This window comes from Globicephala melas, chromosome 2, assembly GCF_963455315.2.
Source record: "Globicephala melas chromosome 2, mGloMel1.2, whole genome shotgun sequence".
Taxonomy (NCBI): Eukaryota; Metazoa; Chordata; class Mammalia; order Artiodactyla; family Delphinidae; genus Globicephala; species Globicephala melas.
In genome coordinates, this window is record NC_083315.2 from 139,740,437 (window position 1) to 139,765,801 (window position 25,365).

The 25,365-nt window shown below is 40.1% G+C and overlaps 1 protein-coding gene across 3 annotated transcripts in view; it reads right to left on the reverse strand.

Moving 5' to 3' along the window:
• Window positions 1-25,365, reverse strand: part of PPP2R5E (protein phosphatase 2 regulatory subunit B'epsilon) — a 199,535-nt gene that overhangs the window by 141,154 nt on the left and 33,016 nt on the right. The window contains exons 1-2 of one of the 3 annotated variants that reach the window (XM_030855176.3): window positions 8,043-8,658; window positions 5,464-5,624 (exon numbers count right to left, since the gene is read on the reverse strand). In XM_030855176.3, coding sequence (XP_030711036.1) covers window positions 5,464-5,620 — 157 coding nt within the window. In that variant the 5' untranslated portion in view covers window positions 5,621-5,624; window positions 8,043-8,658. Of the gene's footprint in view, window positions 1-5,463; window positions 5,628-8,042; window positions 8,659-25,365 lie in introns of those variants that run through there. The other 2 variants (XM_030855175.3, XM_060294884.1) reach the window with 2 other exon arrangements.

Below are 25,365 nucleotides of genomic sequence, written 5' to 3' on the forward strand. Positions count from 1 at the left end.
AAAAGCAAAGCTTACGATTATTTTTTTAAAACCATTCACACATACGCACACACTCACACTACAATTTAGTTGCCTAAGGAATATACATCAACTACAAATGAACTTATTTACAGAACAGAGACAGACTCACGGACATAAAAGGCAAACTTACGGTTACCAAAGAGGAAGACGGGTGGGGGGAGAGGGGATAAAGCAGGAGTTGGGGATTAGCAGACGCAAACTACTATATATAAAATAGATAAATGACAACAAGGTCCTACAAAGAATTATATTCAATATCTTGTATATATAACTATAATGGGAAAGGAAAAAAAGAACATACATCGTTAATCTAAGGTACAAACTAGATCAATGGTTCTTAACTTTTTTGATTCAGACACCCCTTTGAGAATTTGAAAAATGCTATGGAATTATCCCACTTAAAAAATGGACAAATTCATACAAAATGTGCATATAATTTCAGCCTGCTCAATGCATTTCAAATTCATTCAAGGGTTTAAGAATGCCTATACCTACAATACAAGTATATTATGACTGGCTGTTTCTGGGAAGGGGAGCTAATTAGGAAAACCGACTTGGGAGGAAGATTTTTCATTATACATCCTTTTGTATCTTTTGGAATTTGAACTATATAACTGTATTATCTATTCAAAAAACGAATAAGTCAAAAAGCACTACACTAAAAAATGTGGCAGGATACCAATGCAGAAGGTGAAAAACCACCACGTAAAGATGCTTAAAATAACTAGTCTACTAAATTCAACACATTTGCACACTGTTTCTTTGTATTTGGGGGGTTGAAAAAGGTTCATGACCTCAAAACTATGCTCTTGTTTCATAATTTTCAGAGAAATCTCCAGTTTCAACTTTTTTGCTAGGAAAATACAAAAAGTCAAATAATAATTTCACATTATTCATATTGTAACTTCTGAAATCCCAGTTAAATGACAACAGTTAGTAATATATTGAATGTGGTACTGCCGCGTCTCTTGATTTTTATTATCATCCCCATTTGACAGACAAGAAAACCAAGCTTTCCAAAGCTAACTCGCTTGCCCCAGGCAACACAGCTAGTGAGCTAGCCAGGACTCTTGCAGGCAACAAAGCCCGTGTACTTCCTCCCATGCGACACCACGGCATAACCTATAAGGAAGACAGTGAACACCAAAATCGAGGACATTATTTCTTAGGAGATCATTCGCATTATAAATACAGTTTAGAGCACTAGTCCATTATAAAACTGGGAATTCAATCTGTATGCTCCTTTACACTATACAAAGCAGATAAAGATGAAAGAGACGAATTATCCCATCCAATAATTTTAAAAGCACACAAACTAGTTTTAACTTGGAATTTTTCAAGTCCTTACAAACTGTCACCCTATAAAATAAAAATGTAAGCTGAATCGTAAGCGTAGAGTTAAAAAAACATCAGAGAATTAGTGTTACAGAAATACGTTACCAATCTAAAGGTTTCAACACCAAGGTGCCAAGAGTTTCTGCTGAACAGCACCTCCAGCCATCAAAGTTTTTGGAATGTTTGATACTGACTGTCCAAACTAAGAGCAAAATGCTTTAGAAATTTATGATGAATTGTGAGGCTAGCAACAATTATGCCACTTTCATTATAATCCCATTTTCAAAGAGGTGGTAGCTTTCAAAAACATCTCACTCAAATCTAAACTTACATAATCGTTTAAAGTTAAAACGAGAAGGAAATACGGCGTGGGTAGAAAACATAAACCACCTAACCAGATACGACTACCCCTAGTAGTTATTATTATTATTGCTATTGTTACTAATGTGTGTGTGTCTATTTGCCTAAGTGTTTATTTTGTCCTTATTCAGCGACTTACCTAGGTAACTGTCCAAGCTTGCTTTATGTCCTGCTGTGCAGGCACCCAGAAAGCATCCAAGTCTTTACTTTCTTATCAAGCACATAAGGCACTCAACCTCTACTGAATTCCCCTTATCAGGAAAATGAGTAAAAGTCCTTCAAGCTCAAAAACTTTAGGACCTTCTGAAAATATTTTCAGAAGTACTCTATGGAGAAAACTCAAATGTCTACATGTCAAGGTCTATCCTGCAATTTCACAATTGCAGGAAAAGCCAGGTCACTCTGATATATTTACACAAAACTACATGCTGGTGTTGCTGTCTACAGAAAAATAACATCATTGATACAAATTTCAAAAACCCACCTATTAGGAAAAGAGCAAAGGAGATGAAACTTTCCTTTCAGTTTGTTACAGTGCTGCAAGTGAAGAGACTTTTAAAATGCTAAGAAATAATGGCAGTGTTACTTATAAGTCAGTCAAATATTACCATGCATATAATAAGCATTCTTATAAGGCAAACACACAAAACAAGTGATTAATGAATACCTAATTTTTGAGCTTTCAAAAATTACATATTAAAAAGATGAGCTACATAATTACTATGTTTACACAATTTCTGTTTTCAAACTCACCTAAAATTAAAGACCTTAAGGACATGTTTTTTCTTTACTCTTTAAAGCAACCCCCAAAATTCAACTACAGTTTATACTGCACCCCCAAATAAAATTATCTTAAACCTTCCAATTCAGTCCAAACAATTCTATAGAAAATTAAATCAATAACTACCCTTTGGCATGCATATATAATTTACTCTGGTTTTTCCTAAGGAAATGGTAAAAAAAAAAATTCCTTTTATGTTTTCCTTATATTTCATAAACCACCTCCTAAAGTTGTGAGAAGGCACACAAATAAAAGTCAATCCATTGTAAGGAAAACAAATGTTATTCAACAAACTCTTTACATTCACTATAATAATCAAGAACAAATACACATTTCTAAAGTCTATACATGATTGTACTTCTTTGTTATTCTACAGATATGGAAATCTAATTTATGGAATGCTTCCCGGAATATTTTCCCAGAATGTGCTTATTACACAAGAATCACTTTTAGTCTGTCTGGAATTTAAGCTTGTGGATGTATCTAGTATTATATGATCTTGTTGCTCTCCAATGCTCCTATGCTGGCAAAACATACAAGTTCACAAAAACCATATTCTTGGAGAGCAGAATTCTTGGAAATTTTACAATACTATCAGACTCCACTTAAAATATGAGAAAAGGATATACAAATAGCCAAAAAGCACATGAAAAGATACTCAATGTCACTAATCACTAGGGAAATGCAAATAAAAATCACAATGAAATACTACTTCATACACATTATGATGGCTATTATCGAAAAGAAAAAAAAAGGAAAAGAAAATAACAAGTGTCTGTGAGAATGTGGAGAAATTGGAAGAAGCCTTGGGCTCTGCTGGTAGGGATGTAAAATGGTACAGCTGCTGTGGAAAACAGTATGGCAGTTCCTCAAAAAATTAAACATATGCTCCAGCAATTCTTCTGGGTATATACCCAAGTGAAAGCAGGGACTCAAAACGATATTTGTACACCCATGTTCTCATAGCAGCGTTATTCACAATCACTGAAAGGTGGAAGGAACTCATGTATCCATTGACAGATGGATAAACAATACATGGCATATATATACATACACACACACACGCACACACGATGGAATATTATTCAGCCTTAAAAAGGACAGAAATTCTGACACATGCTACAACATGGATGAATCTTGAGGACATTATGCTAAGTGAAATAAGCCAACCACAAAAGAGACAAACATTGTAGGATTCCCCCTATAGGAGATACCTAGAGTAGTCAAATTCAGAGACAGTAGTGGTTGCAAAGAGGTTAGGGGGAGGGGTAATGGGGAGTTAGTGTTTAATGGATACAGAGTTTCAGCTGGGAAAGATGAAAAGCCTTAGAGATGAGTGGTGGTGATGGACATACAACAATGTGAATGTACCTAATGCCATGCTTAATGCACACTTTAAAATAGGTAAAATGGTCAATTTTATGTTATATATATATTACAATTTTTTTAAAATGAGATAAGAAACAACAAAATATTAAAACATGTGCCAAATTCTTCTCACGCATGCTTCTTTCACTACCCACAAAACCAACATCATGGCTCTGAGTGGTCAGTTAAGTTCTAATTTAAATGTTTACCATGGGCCCCAAGAAATTAATATAACGAAGTTTAAATTTGTTCTAACCCTAAGAAAGTTTAAACTGCTTCCTCAGAATAAAATCCGTTGCCAGATATAGATGCTAATAGCTATTACATGTCTATTTCAGATTAAATAAACTACTAAAGAATCCAATATACCTCCCAACTTTGTATTTCAAGTACAGTTACTTTTATCCCTAGCGAGTTTTTCCTTCATTTTTCTTCCAAAGCCTCATAAAGACTATTTTCATTTTTACCAGCAAAAACTTTAGTCAAAATTTTCTCCCCCCAAACTCATACGAGCTCATCTTCATTAACTGTAGATATAGCATCTTTACAGTAATAGTATTCATTTCATGTTTACCAATTTCAAGTATAAACATGGAAATCTCATTTATGAATCTTCCTCCCTTAAAAAAAAATGTTCATACGGGAAAAACAGAAGTTTGAAACATCCTAGGCTACATTTTGAGGATCTTTTCTAGTCACACTCCAGTTTTTCTTTTAATACCTTCCGATTTCACAAATTGTTACAGACATAAATGTTCACTAACTAACTAGCAACCAAGTTTTTTGATTTCCCCTGAGCCAGTAAAGTGTATTGTATTGTTCACGTCCCCTTTCTCCTCACTCTTAAGTGTTCAGCAGACAAAATTCTACCTTCAACGGTAGATTCTAATAGCTCCATGCTATAAATGCTATGTTCGGATACATTTCAAACAATGCTTGTTCATAAACATAAAGCAAATAGATAAAAAATTAAAAGGAACAAAAAGTACCCACATACTCAAACAAAAGGTAAAAGGTTTAATTTAGAAAAAAAAGTTCTCACATTAATTCCATAAACAATATGATCATTAAATACTTTTTCTATTTGTACTATCTGAAAACAAAAATGCATGTAATCAATTACTGACCATTTTTTCTCAATTTTAAAAAATGAATTATTTCAAACATCATTTTCTATATGTAAGTTAATGGCACCATCTCCTCTACTAGGTCTACCTCCTGTGATTAAATCTGTACAATTTGTAGTTGTCACTGCATACGATGTATACATCTAAATGTCAACAGAAGACAATAAGAAAAACACAGACCCAGACCTCATTAGTTTCTGTGGCATTCAGTTTTTCTACTTATCAATGTGAGAGATTCTCTGATAATAAGTTTATTTTCATTTGTCCATGGCTATTTATATTAAATTGAACCCTTTAAAAGGGGGAGTGGGTGTATCACACACCAATAACTTCAACATGTCAGAAACCTCCCATCTCTTCAATCTGCAACACGGAATTTTAACAAATATGGAACTCTACAAAAACGAAAATTATATACAGATACAAAAAGATCAATTGAAAAGGAATCCATCACCTGGTCATGAGCCTTACCTTTTAGCAGCGGCAGAGGTGTTAACTCAATAGGCTTGCCTTGAGACCTAAACTGTGAGGAACTTTGCGACCTCTTCTGTCTGGCTTTTCTGACGGACTTCCGAGAAAATCCGTCTACTTTATCCACTGATGGAGGAGTAGTTGGTGCTGAGGACATATCCCTACTGAAAAGAAAGAAGTATCATCAACACATTCCCGAGGTAGAAGCATACAAGTGAGTTACTCAAATTCTAAAATTCCCATACACTGTTTTTGAAAATGGGAGTATGTTTAAAAGAAAGCAAATAAAATCAATTAAGAGCAGTCACATGTTCAATGGGAAAACAGAAAAACTTGGTGGAAAACAGAATATAAGTACTATATAAGCAATACTGTAATGCTAATGCATTGTGCTACTCCCACTACAATATGCATTAAAGATGTTCATTTAGGGCTTCCCTGGTGGCGCAGTGGTTGAGAGTCCACTTGCCGATGCAGGGGACACGGGTTCGTGCCCCGGTCTGGGAAGATCCCACATGCCATGGAGCAGCTAGGCCTGTGAGCCATGGCTGCTGAGCCTGCGCGTCCGGAGCCTGTGCTCCGCAACGGGAGAGGCCACAACAGTGAGAGGCCCGCGTACCGCAAAACAAACAAACAAACAAACAAAAAGATGTTCATTTATACTTGAACATGTACTCATTTTATAACTGCACAGCTCTTCTCATCTTGAGATCCAGAAGTAACTGAGGAACTATTCTATAGCTACAAAATTTCCATCCAAACATTTTCCCAAGATAGTTAATATTATGAATGGGCTCTAGAGTTGAAACTCTTATGGTACTTCAAGAATCTACACCACTGTATCACAGCCAGGTGAAATTTACAATTTCTCAACTACCAAGACATGACTTTTAATGCAATGTGCTGTGTTAGCTATGATAAACTACACCACACCACAAAGGAGGACAAGCTAGGTTACTTTAAACAGAACACATAAAAGGCATAATTAAAATCATTTCAAAGAAGTCTTCTTTTTGAATGAAGCCATCTGAAGTTACTAAAGCTTAATAAACAAAACTATGATGAAATGGTACACCAAAGTTGAAATAAAAACAAATTCACAGCCTACTTAGACAACCAAGTTGAGTTCCCTTGAAGTTCATCATCAAATATTAATTTTCATTCTATCAAACTAATGGAACTGAACAGTTATTTGGGATTTTTTTTAACATTCTCAAATCATTAAAATGAAGGCTATTTCCTAAAAGTAACAAGGATTAAGCTCAGTTTCATTCACCAATTTAAACAGATGCCATCATTTCTATGGCACTGAGGCTCCATGCTCCATGGAAGATTAATGGCAGACTTGAATAGAAATAACGCACATGGGGGAAATGCTGAAATGCAATTACTCACCTGTCATTCCAATACATAACATAAGTGTTTTTTAACCTCTAAAAGAGTTAAGGAGTTTTTTCCTGAACGTGTGAGAATAAAAAGTTACCTGGATTAGCTGGATTCTGACAAAGTAAAAATAATAAAAACATAAACAAAAAACAAACAAAACCATATGATGTTGAGGTTTGGAATTTTGAAGTCCTGTTTGGTACTCTTTTTTAAAAAAGTTTTTAACAATCTAATTTAGCCTTAAATAAAATGTGACAGATAAAAAGGAATTGCAAACCATGAATGATTATAGAAGAAGTAAGATGACTTAAAAATTTATAATAACTGCATCTGCAAGAAGCTCCACATCACATTTGTATGTTGTAAATTTAGGGGCTGCTTTTCCAATCTGGTATGTGAATTATTTAGACTACATTTAACCCTCACAACACAAGATTTCCATAAATCCTGTTCCTCCTCCACTCTTTTTGTCTCTCCTTTATTCTTTATCTCCCATCTCTAAAGATGATTTACTGGTAGCAAAAACAAATTCTGTTTTAATCATTTGCCCGCGGTCCAGGATAAACGTCAAGGATCTCAACCCTAAAGCGCTGCAGAATTGAACGTGCAGTAGCAGCGGGTCCGTACAAAGCCCGGGGAAACAGGTTTCGCCGTGGGCTAGGACGCCCGAAGCTTTATCATCCTCTAAGCATTGGGCACGGGGCATTTCCAAGGCACAGGATAACCCAAAGCGGGTACTGGGGTGGAGGAGAAAGACAGAGAAAAGGTTGGTCTGTAGGGATGCTCACATACTCCGTTTGCTCCCACCCACCCCACCCCACCCCGTGCCACCCCAAGCCCTGGAGAAGATAAGCTGCTACAGAATCCTTCTCACTACACCAATCCCCCTTTCCTCCCCCCCGCCCCCGTCAGTGGATAAAGGGGGACAAGAATACGCCTCCAATGCCGGAAGGTGGAGAAAAAGGGGGGTGGAGGGCAGAGTGAATGAAAGGCATCATCAGAAGCATTTGCAGATAAATCAGACAAGTGGGACCGGCGCTCCCTCTCCCGCACCTCACCCCATCGCACCCCTCGCCGGCCCAGGCCAGGCCTTCCCCAGGTCGGTGCCCCGCAGGTTCCCCAGGAGGTCGGGTAGAAGGCAGGAAAGGAGGAAAGGAAGCAGACGAGCCGCGGTGCTGGAGGGACGAAGTTACCTTGAAGCTTCTGGAGAAGAATCCGAAGATGATCTGTGGTTTCGGAGGGGCGGGAGACGGGAGAGAGGGCCGCAGCGGGGGCGGGTGGCGGGACCGGGGCGTGCGGGGGGAGGTCCGGACAGCGGCAGGGAGCCCGGGGCGACGGCTGTCCGGCGCGGCGTCCCTCCGGTTCCGCGGCAGCGGCGCCTCTAGGCCTCACGGCCGGACCTGAACCTCAGCGCTCCGGCGGCGGCGGCGGCGGCCTCACGATCCTCCCCCGCGGGCCCGTCCCATCAAATCGGCACCGACCCCGCTGCGGCTCCGCCGGTGGCTCCTCGCTCACATTCCCGGCGGGCGGCGCCTCTGCTCGTTGCCCCGGACCCGGCGGCTGCAGCGACGACGAGGGGAGGGGGGAAGGGAGGGAGGAAGACTGGATCCGCAGAGGCAGCAGGAGGAGAAGGAAGGAGAAGAAGGAGCCGCTGGGGCTGGAGCCGCCGCTGCCAGAGCCGCCGTTCAGTGCCCGCGGTGAGTCCCCGTCAATGCCCCTTTCTCTCTCCTATTGTCAATATCACCGGGCAGCTGAGTCCATGGCACACTCGCAACCGAACCTTCTGGCCAGCAGCGCCCGCCTCCAGCGCCCACTCACTGGAGGCTTCAAACGGGAAGCGAGGCTTCATTGGCCGGCGTCCGCCTTCACTCCCTTGTCAGCATGTTGGGCTGAGACCCGATCGGGGATTGGCGGCGGGGGGGCGGAGAAACAGGAGGGTGGGAAGAGAGGAGGCCGAGGATTGGGCTGAGGCGAGAGGGACCCGGATGCAACCGCGATCTCCGGCCGCGCTGCCGCCGCTTCCGCCAGGCGGTGGGGTAGGCTGAAGCGGGGATACGCTGCCGCCGCCAGGCCTGAGCCGAGCTCCTTAAACCCGGAGGGGTGCGCGTGACATCAGTGCGATGGGTTTCCGCGCTGTGCGGATCCTCTGGGCGGCGGTCGTCTGCAACCTGAGGATTCCAAGGGCAAGGGTCGGCTAAGGGTGGGGGCGTCCCTGGCCCTTGATTCCGCCCCTTTCAGCGGCGAGGCTAGCCCTTCTGGACTCGAGGAATCCCATTCGGACGGGAACCAGCGCCGCATAGAAAGAAAGAAAGGCAGCCTGTGCGCCGCTGCCTTTGTAGATGGGCCCCTCGCAGCCCGGGGCTGTAAAGCCCCCAGCAGTCGCTCTCCGCTCCACCTTGTGGGAGGCCTGGCACGGAAATCTGAACCCCTGGGGCCCGGCCAAGGGTTGGGTATCGCTTCGAATTCTCTCTCGCCTAGTCTCCTTTTCCCTAAACCTCTGTTTTGAATATCAGCTCCCTGGAGCTCCTGCAAGCCTGGTTGGGGCCAGTTCAGTGTAACTTGTGCAGGTGGGAACGCGGTCTCCACGCTCTGTGATCATTTATTGAGATAATCTCTTGGGCCCACCCGCTGTACAGAGCGCAGGGAAACCCAGCTTCAAACTGCGGGAGCTTGGGAGCTCTTCACTGGCAAGTTGGATCCGAAACAGTTTATGGAGAAGGCTTCACTTAACTCTAGCTAGAACAAGTGATAAAATATTTAGAGATATGTTTGCATCCTTAGTGAGTCCTAGGCCAAGTGGTGCATTTCCAGAGAATATTCTTGGACTCTTGCTCTATTTGAGTGGATTCTACGTATGTCTTTTGAGAGGGTTTAAAAAAAAGAAAGGAAGGAAGAAAGAAATTCTTAATGCTTAGTACAAAAAATAACGTTTATAATCCTTCAACCCAGAGATAACCACTGTTAGCATTTTGGTGTACTTCTGTCCAGTATTTTTTTTCTTTAAAATTGTGTATTCCGTTCTGTAGTTTTTCCCCTTCGCATTATATCATGTTTTCTATACAGTTAGGAAATAGAACTATATATAAATAAAACTGTAACATATATACAACTGACAATAACAAAAATATGCATTGTTATTTCTCTTGTTTGTGTTATTTAGCACTCAAGTGTTGCAAACTTCTATGCACATCCCCAGAAATGGGTCTTGAATGGGTCTTTTTTTGTGCCATTAAAATTTTTTTTAATTCCTGTTTTGAACTGAAATGGGAAACAGGAAAAGATGGTGCTCTTATATGGAAGCAGGCTTCCTCTACTGACTCCAGGTGATTGGTCACTGTATAGATAGTGTCTGTGTTTGCTCTGAAAAGTTCACCTCCCCTAGGCCTTACAAAACTGGCTAGAATACCAGTCTCCTTCCCACCTTCAAGAAACTTACATTTCCACATCTCAGTTTCCCATACCAGTCTTCGTGAAGAGTTCAGTGCCCCAGCCATGCAGAACTTGTTTGCTCAATTTCTGATTAAGGGTAAATGCAGAATTCAAACCAAGGAAGATTTTAAAGCCAACTCAATTTCCCTTGGCAACAATTGAATTGTCCAAGAGTAGTGCACGTTTGAAATGCTCACAGCTGTTGCTTAGAACATTTCACATTTTGTAGAGTGGGGATTTTGCTTGCAAATTATGAATCTGTAAAGATGATTCATTTCAAAACTCTTTCACTTTCTGTAAAATGGCTGAGTAACTGAAATGAGTAGGTCTTTTTAAATGGAAACATCCTTGCCTATGTGAGAGATTTTTCCTTGGACCAACAGTTTCTAAAGGAGGTCCATGCAATGCATCCCAGGGGTATGTATATTCCAGGAAGAATGCAAGTCAGTCCGTTTGGGATGCAGGAGAAGAAAATATGAGGACATCTATTTATGCTTAGTTCTAATCGAAAAAGAAAAATATTTTATATAATATTTTATATACATAATGAGGGACCCAGCCCATGGAATGGTCTCTTGGCCCATAACATCGTAGGAGATGTCCTCAAGGAAAAGTGGGAGTTACCCATTTCCAGGGGTTGGCAGTGGTGGTCCCACCCAGTCAGTCCTTGTCAACATGTAATGACTTATTGTGGTTTGCTAGGTTAAAGAGGACTTACTGATTATCTAGGTTTAATTAAACTAACCCATAGAAAATGGGCAAGTTAGTTTACCAGAGTCCTTTGCAAAGAAACCACAGGAAAATAAGCAAATGGTGGAATTGACACTTCTCCCAGTATCAGGTTTTTTGACAGCACATTTCAAAATTAACGATCCAATAAATCCAATCAAATTTTGGCTTAAAAAATATCAAATTCATCAAGATTATTTGAATGTGGATTTATATCCACTGTTATTAACAATGAACTTCAGGGCTTCCCTGGTGGCGCAGTGGTTGAGAGTCCGCCTGCCGATGCAGGGGACACGGGTTCGTGCCCCGGTATGGGAAGATCCCACATGCCGCGGAGCGGCTAGGCCCGTGAGCCGTGGCCGCTGAGCCTGCGCGTCCGGAGCCTGTGCTCCGCAACGGGAGAGGCCACAACAGTGAGAGGCCCGCGTACCGCAAAACAAACAAACAAAAAAACAGTGAACTTCATCCTGAGCATATATTATAATTGAGTTATAAGCTAATGATGATATATACTTTACAAATAAATATACATATGTTTGGTTAAGAATTGCTCCCCAAAAATACACTGATCGGAATGAATGATCAAAAAAGTTTGCAGACTGCTACTCCAGATAATACAAAAAGAAATACATTATAGCCATCTGGGAAGCCATTATCAAGTGACAAAACACTGTCCATTGCTATCAGATGAAAGCATTCACTTCCCAGACATCAAGGCTGAGCTTATCATGAACCTACTGGCAGACTGGCCATGTGATGAGACTGGAAGACATAGTAGACTATTAAATGGTAGCTGACTGGTGAACTAAAGAAGGGATAAGATAATAAGCAGCAGTATCATCAAAACAATTATCAACCAGTATAGGAGGAAAAGACCTATGCTGATAAGACGACATCATCAGAGGTAGACTAGCCCAATTTGTGAGTGCGAGTGGAGGGTACATTAAACTGGTTGTGAGCTGAGAGGGAAGAATAATGAAAAAGCCTGAGACAAGAGCTGCTCTCTTAGGAAAAGCAATGAAAGATTACATACACAGCTAGTGTAGACAAGGGACTTTGGTGTTATATTTATTCGAGCCACATTTATCTACACAGGTAACACCCTCAGCAGTGACATTTTCTTGGGTCGCAATTTAAAGAGTACAGTTGCATTTTCAGATGTGCCTCAAAAGTCATAGGTCATGCATGGCTTTCCATGTGATTAATGTGTATAATTATAGCTTGAGATTTAAAATGTTTAGGAGCTCCAGTTCCATTCCTAGCAGTGAGAGATCCTCGGTCACTAGTGGATCAAGGCAGGAACAGGGACCCCATGTCACTGATGGGGAAGGAAAATGGACCAAAAAAAAAGGGGGGGGGGAGGAGAAAGCCAGCTTCGAGTGCACTTTATTTCACATAGGATAAAACACAAAATAATGCACCACAAGCAATAATTTTCCTGGTAAAATAGTCAACTTATACAATTAAATGAATTAAAGTTATAACTAATTATAAGCATAATGATGAGAACACAGACTCTAGAATTAGATATACCCAAGGTGGAATCCCAGCTCTGAGAGCCAGGAGCTGGGGCAAATTTTTCACTCCTCACAGCCTGGGATTCCTGGCCTCTAAATGAGCAGAATAACACTTCCTAACTCATAGGATGGTCATCAGATTTAAATGAGGTTATGCACTTACTATAGTGCCTGGCACATGTTAACTGCTAAGTAAATACTAGTTATTACCATAATCATCTACTTTCTTCACATTTTAATACTTTTTATCCACTTAGAAATTTTTCTTTAAGTTTTGTCTTTTTTTTTCCCCTCAAAATTATATTCCGGAATACCCCTCTGTGACAGGAAGAAAACAAGGAGCAAGGAAATGAGAGGCATGCCTTTCAATCCACTTCCACACTAAATGATCAAGTGCGTGTAGGAGCGTTCATTAGCAATAACGGGGATTTGCATTTTACAATATCCATATACTTTTGAAAGTAAAAGAAAAAAAATGGTCATTTGACTTAACATCACTTCAAAGCTTTATATTCATTTCTAATTTATACACCTTTAAGAGAGGCTTAAACTATTTTGCTCTAAGCTTACCTATTTCTCTTTCTCACTGCAACCTTCAGAACGGCACTAGGACTGAGTCCTAGCCCCACCTTAATAATGCCCTAGCCTTGGTGTGGTGGATATCTGCTTCCCACGCATCCCCACTTTCCCTTTGAGGACCACACTCCTCACTTCATGTGATCCTGGTGGGACTGTTAACCAAGAGTGATGGGTTATCTCTCTTGGATCCAAGGGGATCGCTTGGATCTTCCACAAAATTTGCTCTGTGAAAGCTGGGAGAGAGATGCCTCTCTTCCTTTTGGATAATAAACCATAGAAATGATGTAAGCTGGAGCTACTTATGATCATCTCCCTCCCTCTCCTCCATCCTGGAGGAAGCCAATACTCTGGGAAAAACGTTGGCAAATGCTGAGTTTTAAGAACATGATTGGAGCTGCTGGATTCAGCTATGTTGGAAGCTAGTTTCTGTTGTGTGACCCAGTGAATTCCGTTTTTTGTTTAAGCCACTTTGGAGTCGAATGTCTATAACCTACACCAAAAAATATCCTGACTAATAAGGCATGGCCAAGTCACTAAACCTCTCCAAACCTCAGTTTACTCTTAGGCCCTGAATCTGGGGTTTTCTACTGGTTGAACTAAATGAAATCTTTAGGTGAAATCTAATCCTAAGCATGAAAGAAAACCATTTAAAGCGATCCTGCTAGAAATTCTTTCCTAATGTAATTTATCAAGGCGAATTTATTTGTTGGGTTTTATTTTAAGACTCAAGGCAGATATTCTTAAGAATTGCACCTACAGAGTTAAGTTCCCCTAGAATACACTTACATGAGGAGAGATGTTGAAGTGACTTACCAAACATGAAAATAAGCTTTATTCTTAGCAAACTGCAGCTTTTCACTAGGTCATTTTTACTGTGTCACTTAAAACACCAAGGCCATATTTTAGAAAGTGCAGCCTATGACTGAATATTGCATCTAAGGTTCTTATCTATCTATCATAAAGAGCAAACATTGCTTTTAACATATCAATAAAATTGGGTAAAACCTATGAACATAAGGTAAATCACTGCTAAAATGTTCTCAAGGGGCAAGACAACCAAAAGAGGGTGAGAACTTAAATTTGAATACACTGTTATTAAAACAAGCAAGCAAGCAACAACAACAACAAAAAAAACCCAATAAGGACAATATATCCAATCTCGTATGGTGCTGGTAATAATAACTGCAAACATGGGCACAGCAATTTAGCTCACTTTCCTATGCAATACTTAATTTGAACCTTAATTCTGTAGATACATATTATTTCCATTTTATTTATTTTCTTATTTATAAAGAAAAGTGAGTATCAGGGAAGTTTTCCAGTGCCACACAGCTAGTAACTAGTAGAACCACAATTTGTTCTTCCAAGGGACAGTCCTCTTCACACTGTACCAAGTTACCTCTATTTTTAAATCCTTGTTTGCTAATGATATGGCCAAGTAATTGAATATGAGGCTACTCTTTTCTCCATCTTACAGAAGGAAAGACTAATAAGATACAGAATTTAAATGTCTTATACAATGTCATAAAGAAGAAAAAAAAAGCATAAACGATGGGCCAAGGCTTCCATCATCATCAACGTGAACTCCCACTCTATAAGCCAGGAACAATGGCAGACATTTTACATGTGTTCTCTTAATTCTTAAAATAACCTGTTAATGTAAGTAATTTTATCCCATTTTACAGGTGCAGAAACTAAGATACAGAAAGCTTATTTTCTTTTCAAAGGTCATACAGCTAGTAAGTGGCAGAATTTGGGCAGGAGTTAAGACTAGAAGACAGGCACTGAAATTCAAAACTGTTTTACTGCCTGTCCCCCCCTGGGAAATGGTCTATACAATCTGGTTTGTATATAGTGCTGTGTAGAATATGTAGAAAGCATGAAACCTTTCTAGCTCATTTCCCTTGATATTTAAGCCTTTTTCCAAAATAACAAAGAAACCCCATTATGTCTTTGGTGAGAAGCACACTTTGCTGGTGGAGTTAGGTTGCAGTGTGGATCCAAATCAACCTTCTTGTTGTTGAAGAGATTTGTTTTGGAAAACTTAGTCTTAAAGAGCTTTGAAACAGGGATAATGGCAGCAGTCACCTGTAGTATTTGAAAATGTTCTGTCTGGTGGGTTTCAAAGTCAATAAAGCTTATATTCTTGGGACTTCCCTGGAGATTCAGTGGTTAAGACTCTGCACTTCCACTGCAGGGAGCGCAGGTTTGATCCCTGGTTGGGGAACTAGGATCCTGCGTGCCATGCGGTGCGGCCAAAAAAACCAAACCAAAACAAAACAAACTTCTCAGATTTGGATGGTTAGTGACCCGGTTAACAAACCAGTTGGCAACTGGAACAAACTATTTATGAAAAAGTATTTTTGAAGAACAAGCGTTGGAAGAGACTCATTCAAAGTATAAAATTCCAGCTCTCTTGACCTTTAGAGGAAAAAAGTTATAATTAACTAAAAGTCACTGGCTTCAAAGGCAAATGGGAGCAAGTGCTCAGCTTCAAGACAAATCATCATGATCATCATGGTGAGTACATTTCAATAAGCCTTTCAAACACTTAATATCAGAGAACTTTCCTCACCAAATTTTCATTATTTCACTTAATCATTCCCTCATGCATTCATTCCAAACATTTAAGTAACTACTCTGTGCTCTGGGAAAATTCAAATATGAATAAGACATAATAAGTACTATCACTCCAGTGTATTACAAGATGTTATGATCAAGAGCTAATTATTATGGGAGCCCAGAGCCCAGTGTAATACCTTGTGACCAGGAGGGGGAAATGGAAAAAAAAGATTTAAAGGAAAAAGAGGGCATGATATATAAGCTGAACCTTGTGACACTCAGAGCTCTCATTCCCTCCTGGCTTGACATCTTATTTGTTCATTTGTTTATTCTTTACTTTAGGCCAGGAACTATCCAAGTGAGTCACATAGATTATTTTCATTTTATTAATAAGTGCTCAACCGGGGTTGAATTCTTCCTTCCATTCATTCACATCTTCCCTAGGCCACCTTCAGATTTAAGAATTAGGATACTCATTACCCTTCACTCTCTGTGTGCTGGGATATTGAGGGATAGGGCAGAATCTAGGGGTCTTTCTCTTGAGTCAGAGCAACAGGAGCCTTACCAGGGACTTAGCTGGTGTAAGCGAAGGGGAGGAATTGTTAGAATTCTGGGCAGGGACACACAGCATCAGCAAGCAGGGACTAGCAGCAGGACAGGAAAGCCCTGAGGTCTTTTTTTGTCTCTGTCCCTTGCTGTGATTGTACTCTATTTTTTTCTCTCATTAAAGAGGGGTTTTCTCTGAGGACAGAACGGCAGATCAAGCTCTCACATTTTCATTGGCTCCTTTTAAGAGAGCATGCAGAAGTTAGGCTAGAATCCCTGGATAGGGGGCTTTGGTCCAGCCTAGGTCAGGTACCCATGTCTGGTCCAATCAACTATGGTCAGGACATCAGAGGCGTGTTGCACAAAATGAGTGACTGGGGCTCTCTGCTGTTTCAATGTGTGCTGGGAAAGAAAAAGAAGAAAAGGAGCCATTGCCCCAGAACACATGCAATGATTGTCTACTTATGACATCTTTGATTTTTTTCCTCAAATTAAATTTATACTAGTGGAAGTAATGGTCTAGGGATAAGAATATTCCTTAAGTCCTTGATTAAGTTCCGCCACATTGCCAACACTATCACTCCCTTTCTCATCTTGTCTAAGTTGATAGGCCCCAAATTTGAAACTAATCATCACTTTCATCTCTTTAGTTACAGAGCTAAAATAGTTAAAATGTTTTCCACGTATTTAGTAGTCATTTATATTTCTTTTCCTGCAAATTGTCCATTAGCGTTCATAGCTTATTTTTCTATTACAGTTTTAATGCTTTTGTGATTTACTTACATGAGCTTTCTACACATTGATTTTTACATACAGGAGTATACCAGATTTCCTTTGGGATTTCTTTCATTGCTAAGCATAAATTCTTAGAAAGTCTTTGCCTTAAAAATTCCTCCCCCTGGAAATATTTCAAACAAAAATACTCCTAAGGTTTACCAGGGATATTCACTGAAGAATTTTAATAACAAAAAATATAAACAACTTAAATATGTATCAGTTGAGGGATAGTAAAATAAATTATGGTACATTCATACTATGGAACATTATGTAGCCATTAAAAATACAGGAGATGTATATGTACTCATATGGAAAGGTATCTATGACATTAAGTGAAAAAAGCAAGAATTACAAAATTTTAGGTTAAGTAGTACTCTATATTAGGAGAAACCTGATGTATAGTTAGATATATAGATATCTAGAAAAGGTAAATATCTAGAAAAAGACTGGAAGAATATACTTGGAACTGTTAACAGTGAATATTTTGGGGCATGAGTCAGAGGTAGGTAGTAAAGATTAAACTATTACTGAGATAGTGTTTCAATTTGTATAAGGAATATGCATCTCCTAAATCTTATTTAAAAAAACATTTTAAACTTACAAAGAGCCATAATGAGTAATATAACAATAGTATAACCACACGACTCTAGAAATAAATACCAACGTGGCGGAAGTCTCCTATGTAACAGTCCCCCGTCACATCCCTTCTATCTCAGAGGTTACCATGACCCTGAATCTGGAGCTTATTCTTCCCATGATGTCATACTTTTACTAAATAAGTACATTTTCCTAAACAGTATGTAGTACTTTTTTCATATTTTATGATTGCATACAATTGGTGTTATACTGTACATTATCTTCTGTAACATAATTATTCACTCAATATGATGTGTTTTTAACTTAACCATGTTGATAGAGGTACTCTGGATCATTCACTTTCCCTGCTATATAGCATTCTACTTACAAATGTTCTGCAGTTTATTCATCCTCTTATTTTGTGATGTTTGGGTTGTTTCCAGCATTTTACTATCTTGAACAGTGGTGCTGTGAACATCTCCTTGTGTACTGTAGTTTCTCCAGTGTGTGTAGTGGCATCAGGTCATAGGGTATGAGCTCTTCAACTTCACAAGATAGGGGCATATTGCTTTCCTAAATGTTTGTACAAATTTACAATCTCACCAGCAGTATATAGGAGATTCTGATGTCCAAAAAAATCCTTCCTCATCCAGAATGTGGACATTTATCTACATTATCTTCTAATTTTTTTTAATTTTTCTCTTACACTATACCGTTCAATTGAGCTTGAATTAATTTTGGTATATGGTGTAAAATGAGAACCTAAGTTGATTTTTTATAAATAATCACTTTTCCCACCATCATTTATTGTTACAACAAGTCCTTCTTCATTACACTTTTAAGTCTTTTTCTTCCTTATTCTCACCTGATGACTCGTGTAGTTGAATTTTGGTATCATGTTGTAGAGCTCTCCTAAGTATTATAATTCACTGAGATTTGATTGCTATTGCATTAGGCCCAAGAATTATTTTAGCCTAAAATCCACACTGGACAGATCATTCTTCCACTGTCAAACTGAAATGACTAAACTCCTCACTGCACAAAATCCAGTATCCTCAGCCACTACTGAAGTTCCCCCAATATCTGTATCCTCTTCTCAACTTTCAGGCTCATCATTTCAAGCAGGCCTGTGTCCTCTTTGTCCCCTAAGCTTTCGTCATCTATTTTTATCTCCAAACTTTGCTCATGAGGTTCCCTCCTGCCAGAAATGCTAACCCTTCCTTCCATTCCCTTATTTTGTTTATTCAAGACTTTTCCTTCCTTCAAAGAAGAAGGAAGGGGTCCTAGCTACTCTAAGAGTCCTAGTCAGGAGTGATCCCACTATCTTGCATTGCAATTCAATTTTCTCACGTGTTTGTATTTAATTTCTCCAATTCTATGATTGCGTTAACTAAAATAAGAAAAGAGAGGCAAGCAGAACTTGCCTGGAGAGAAGTTGGTAAGAACAGTTGCTGGTAAGAGGATCAGCAACCAGGTTAGGCATTCCACTTATAAAATCTGTAATCTGGAGGTGGAGAAAATAGCAGGACAAATGGGAGACAGAAGCTCAACATCTCTCATGGTGCTTCAACATGCCACCCTGCCTGGTATGGCCAGATGCAAGAGTGGGGAAGCCGGATAATAGAGAAATCCACATCATCACCATAAAACAGTGCTTTAGGGTCTGCCAACTTGCACACACATCATCTCATTTAACCCTGAAAAACTCTTTGAAGTAGTGACATGATCTCCATTTTACCAGGAGACTTAGACACTTAGACACTGAGACTTAGAGGTTAAATGCAATTCCAAGCTCACAGTCAAACAGCTAGGAATTGGCAGTGCTAGGTCTACAACTCCAGCCTTCTAATTGAAACCTACTCACCACTCTTTTTTTTTTTTTTTTTTTGCGGTACGCGGGCCTCTCACTGTTGTGGCCTCTCCCGTTGCGGAGCACAGGCTCCGGACACGCAGGCTCAGCGGCCATGGTTCACGGGCCCAGTCGCTCCGCGGCATGTGGGATCCTCCCGGACCGGGGCACGAACCCGCATCCCCTGCATCAGCAGGCGGACTCTCAACCACTGCGCCACGAGGGAAGCCCTCTCACCACTCATTTTATCACACCGACGGTTGTTTCCATGATAACTGTGTTAACTTTTTAAAGTATCTTTATTTATTTATTTGCCGAGCCCCGAGGCATGCAGGACCTTAGTTCCCCAATCAGGGATCAAACCCATGCCCCCTGCAGTGGAAGCATGGAGTCTTAACCACTGGACCGCCAGGGAAGTCCCCTAAAATTATTTTTTAAAAATTTTAATTGTGGCAAAAAACCCACATAATATAACATTTTCCCTCTATTTTTAAGTGTATAGTTCAATCGTGTTAACTGTATTCACTTTGTTCAGTAATAGATGTCTAGAATTTTTTCATCTTGCAAAACTGAAACTCTTTAGCCATCAAACAACTCCCCATTCCTCCCCGCCCTCAGCTCCTGGCAACCACCATTCTACTTTCTGTTTCCATGATTTTTGACTGTTTAGATACCTCATATAAGAGGAACCACACAGTATTTGTCCTTTTGTGACTGGCTTATTTCACTCAACATAATGTCCTCAAAGTTCATCCACGTTGTAGCATATGATGGGAATTTTCTTCTTTTTTAAGGCTGAATAATATTCCAGTGTGTGTTTATACCACATTTTCTTTATGCATTCATCTGTCCATGGACACTTGTGCTGCTTCCACCTCTTGGCAATAGTGTAATGCTGCAATGAACACAGAGGTGCAAATATCTCTTCAAAATCCTGCTTTTAATTCTTTTGGAATATATACCCAAAAGTGGATCACATGGTAATTCTATATTTAGTTTTTTAAAGAACCAGTTATCTTTTAAACAAATAGCCCCATTCTCACGGACTCTCCTGCAACATGTTAAGAGGCGGCATGTTGCCTTCCCTCTAATTAAATTGAAAATAGCAATCATGCTCATACACAACCATTACAATATGTTCAAACTTCTTACTTAAGATGCATCAATTACAATGTTGGCAACTGTAGACACTTCCATTTCCTCCCATTCTCAGTTGACAAGCCACTCTTCACTTTTAATATCCCCCCCCCCAATTATCAGGGTCACTAGATCAGAAGATACATGATGGAAGGACCTATCTGTTTCGTCCAATACTGTGCCTGAAGTAACTAATCCAGTCTCTGAAATAGAATAAGCACTCAAAAAAGTGGATAAATGGGACTTCCCTGGTGGTGCAGTGGTTAAGAATCCGCCTGCCAATGCAGGGGACACGGGTTCGAGCCCTGGTCCGGGAAGATCCCACATGCCACGGAGCAACTAAGCCCGTGCACCACAACTACTGAGCCTACACTCTAGAGCCCATGAGCCACAACTACTGAGCCCACATGCTGCAACTACTGAAGCCCAGGCACCTAGAGCCCATACTCTGCAACAAGAGAAGCCACCACAATAAGAAGCCCGCGCAACACAATGAAGTGTAGCCCCCGCTCGCATGCAGCAATGAAGACCCAACACAGCCAAAAATCAATCAATCAATCAATAAAATTTAAAAAAAAACAAAAAACAAAAACGGAATGTTATAAATAAATGGATAAATGAATAAGTACATGAACAAAAGACCATGTTTCTGGGTATAGTTTGAAAATTGAACTTAACCCCAGAAGTGGGTGTTGTCATTGATGAGAGAGAATAGTTTAGCACTTCTTGTTCCAGCAAGCAGGAAGTAGAACACAGATGGTAAAGAAACACTCAATGACATGAATTTTGCCAGAATGGTAACATCCCTAGGATGAATTCAGACTAAATCTCTGCTGATAAGACTAAATCTCTGCTGATAATGTAGGATCATACTAACCACAAGGATTTGGGGCGCTCAGAGGATTTGGGGAGCTCAGAGAACCCTTGGAATTCTAAGGTCTGCCAGATTGATGGGACAGTGCTCTAGGTAGGAAAAGCCAAGAAAGGGCGCTAATAGTGCAGGATTGTATTTCCCCTCTCTTCTGCCAGACAGCATGAGCCCTGGGTAGAGGGCATCAGAAGCAAAAGCATTGTCACCTCAAGTGGAAGATTCTCTGTTGGCCAGCTTGCTGTGCATTAGGCTGACTGATGCCCTCTATTGGGGACAGGGGTGTAGAAGCAAAGACAGGATTAAACACACTGAGGGTAGTTATTGTCTCAATGAGAAAGCAAGCTCTCCTGTTAAAGGCTGCTGTCCATACATCTTTGGACTTAATATATAATCTTATGAAAGGAGAAATGGGATTACACTGTATCAATGAAAATTAAATTTAGACTTAAAAAATTACATGAATTTATAAAGGATATAGGCACCAGAACAAATTGCTCAGTGGAATCCGTGCTCTGTACATATCTGAAGAATGAATGAATTGTAGCTCTCTTCCATTTTAATGAGGAGATGGAATTCAACAGAAAAGTTATCTTCTAATAGGCATGTCTTTCCAAAGGGAGGAAAGACAAGGTTAAGTTGTTCAGTGATTTTGCGAAATTTTTTCCCATTCTCTTAGTTAAGAATTTAAATTCACACTAGCAAATCAATACAGTAAATAGTGGGACCTTGTATACACTGCTCTATAGCGGGGTCAGCATGGTTTAATGGAAAATCTGCTAAACTTGGGTCAAAAAGACTTGAGTTCTGATATTGGTATTGATTTGACCACTTTAGCCTTTTAGAGAATTATCAGTTCCCCTTGTCTACACTGCCAACAGAATGATACAAATCTCATCATTGTCACTCCCTAACATAAAATTCTTTATGGGCTCCCATCACCTATAGGGCAAATTCTGAACACCTCTGTCTAGTACATCCCTTCATTATCTGACTCCTGCTTACCTAACCCGCGTTAACTTACATCATTTGCCCCTCACTTCATGACAGGCAACACTGAATGGTCCGTAGTTTCCTCAGGATACACCATAGTCGTTCAAGCTTCCTCTGCTTGAATACCTTCCTCTCTTCATTTACTTGGCAAACTTCTCAACATTCCTGTCCCAGCTTAAATGCCACTTTCCTCTGACTTTCCCCCTGGAATTCCTGTATGTCCACTGATCCTTATCTGTACCTCCACAATGACAACTGTATTATAATTAGTAATTTGCATCCCTGCCTCACCATTAGACTCTTCCCTTGCACCACACCTTTTACTTTTCTGACTGTAAAATTAATATACTTTTATCATATAAACTCAAACAAAGTGTAGAAAATAAAATGGCCTCTCAAAACCCACTCCCAAAGATAGCTCTTGATAACCAAAGAGCAGGAACCATACGTTTCCATCTTTGAATTTTCAGAACATAACAGTGCCTGGCACATAAGAGGCCTCTCTAAGTAGTGTTGAATGAATCCATAAAATGAAGATGGCATAACTGGCTATACCAGCCAATAGAGTGATGGAATCAGGCAGGATAATAAATGTGAAAGGTCTTCGAAGACTGTAAAACATTGTGCAAGCACAAATTTTTGTGATCAGTGACTAATGGTCGTGGGCCTCATTTTATCTGACTTCTGCTACCTGACAAACTCGGTTCCAGTGATGACGATGATGATGATGTTGACGGCTAACACTTATCGAGGACTTTTCTTGTCCCAAGTACTATGCTAAGTGCTTCACCCATATTAATTCATTTAATTCTTATAACAACCCAAAAGGTAAAGGCTATTAATTGCTCCATTTTTTTCAGATGAGGAAGCCCAGGCACAGAGAGGTTATGTAAGTTGCTCCCCAAATCCACAGAAGCAATAATTAACATAGCCAGGACTTAAACGCAGGCAATCTGACATCTGAGTCCACACTCCTCCTTTTTTTTTTTTTTTTTTTTTTTTTTTTTTTTTTATGGTTTGCGGGCCTCTCACTGTTGTGACCTCTCCCGTTGCGGAGCACAGGCTCCGGACGCGCAGGCTCAGCGGCCATGGCTCACGGGCCCAGCCGCTCCGCGGCATGTGGGATCTTCCCGCATCAGGGCACGAACCCGCGTCCCCTGCATCAGCAGGCGGACTCCCAACCAGTGCGCCACCAGGGAAGCCGAGTCCACACTCTTAACCACTGAGATCACATTACTGCCTCCTACAGACAACCATGAGGATGTCACCCGTTTTCAGAACAGAAGCCACTTCATAAATACAGTCTAGTTTAATCAATGAGGAGGCTACTGGAACCAAAAAACAAATAAACAAGAAGACTGAAGCTAAATGAATGCAGCATTGCCCCTAGGCTAGGGACTAAAGACAGAGGGTAGAAAACTAACAAACCTGGCGTTAACTAGAAACGAAAATCTAAAAACTAACCAGGAAGTTTTTACAAAGCAATCTTGCAAATGTTCTGAATGTCAGAGATGAGCGTAAGCCTTTAGAAGGAAGAGCTTCTGAATGTGCACAATTGCAGGATGAGTCAACGGCGAGGCCCTGAACTGGCACCGAGGAACACTTCTCCAGAAGAGTAATATTAACAACTTCACTTATTATCCAGTGGTATTGACGCTAGGAAACAGGCTCAGGGAAACACAGTCCTCAGAATTAAAACAGTGAAAAATCAAGACGTAAGAGATGCGATGAGCCATCTGCGGAGGTAACTCACCCTAAGAAATGTTTTGTGAATGTGTTTGCAGAGAAACTCAGGAAGACCTGAGTCCGATGCTCGTGACTAAAATTAACCACGTATTTTATGCCTCTGCGTCTGTGCACATGTTGTTCCTTCTGCCCATTTTATCTTCTGTTGCTCTTTTCTCCCCTTTCTCCAGTCTATCAGGTAAACTATTTTTCTTTCAAAATACAGTCCAGGCATCATCTATTCTTAACCTGTGCCTGAAAACAGAATGAATCATATTCCCATTCCTCCTACTTGTGCACTCTGTACGTCGTATTATTATTATTAGAGACTCTATCTCATCTAGCACATTGCAGCCCCTGTGAGGACAGAGACCAAATCTCTTTCTCCAGCATCATCTACTACAGTGTCCGGTCCAACAGATATTTATCCTAACTGATCAACTGAATCGGCCAGGAGAAGGAAGGAGCGGTATGTCTCCTCTAAGGGTGGTGCATCAGGATCTTTTGGCGGGGGTCTGGGGGTGGGGAGTGAGGAGGGGTTTGCAGGATTGGCATATTAATATTGTAAAATATTAAATAGGTTTAGGGGCTGTATCTATCAGTATCTATCAGTATCTAACCCTATTAAATAGGTTTAGGGGCAGTATCAGAATCTACATGAGCCATGAGATTTTTATGTTTATTGAGAGAGAATTCCAGTTGTTTTTGTTTGTTTTGTTTTGAATGAGAAAGAGTGGTTTAATAGGGAGACAAATGTGTAAACTGAAATATCAAGTTGCTATAAAAGTATACACAAGATTAAGAACCAGTATAAAGCAAAGGAAGGATTAACTCCCCAGGTGGGGATCAGAAAAAGTTTCAGAGAGAAGGAAATGATTAATCTGGGGCTTAAGGACAAATACAAGTTTGCCAAATAAACCTCTAGACAGAGGGAACAACCTTACCAAAGCATGGAAATAGTATAACATTATAAATGTTACTTTGCACTCACTCTAAAAGCTGATAATGCTCTAAGAGCTTTGACATATATCAGTTCACGTAATGTTTTGAACAATCTTAAAAACTTTATACAATGTTATCAGTTAGGTTCCACTGTTTACAACAGAAACCTAAAATAAGAGTGGCTTAAGCAGTAGTTTAATAGCTCCTTTCTCCACAAAACCTCAGGGTCCCAGGCTCCTTTTAGCCAACTACTCTAGAAGCTAGTTGTGGCCATCATCCTCCTGGTC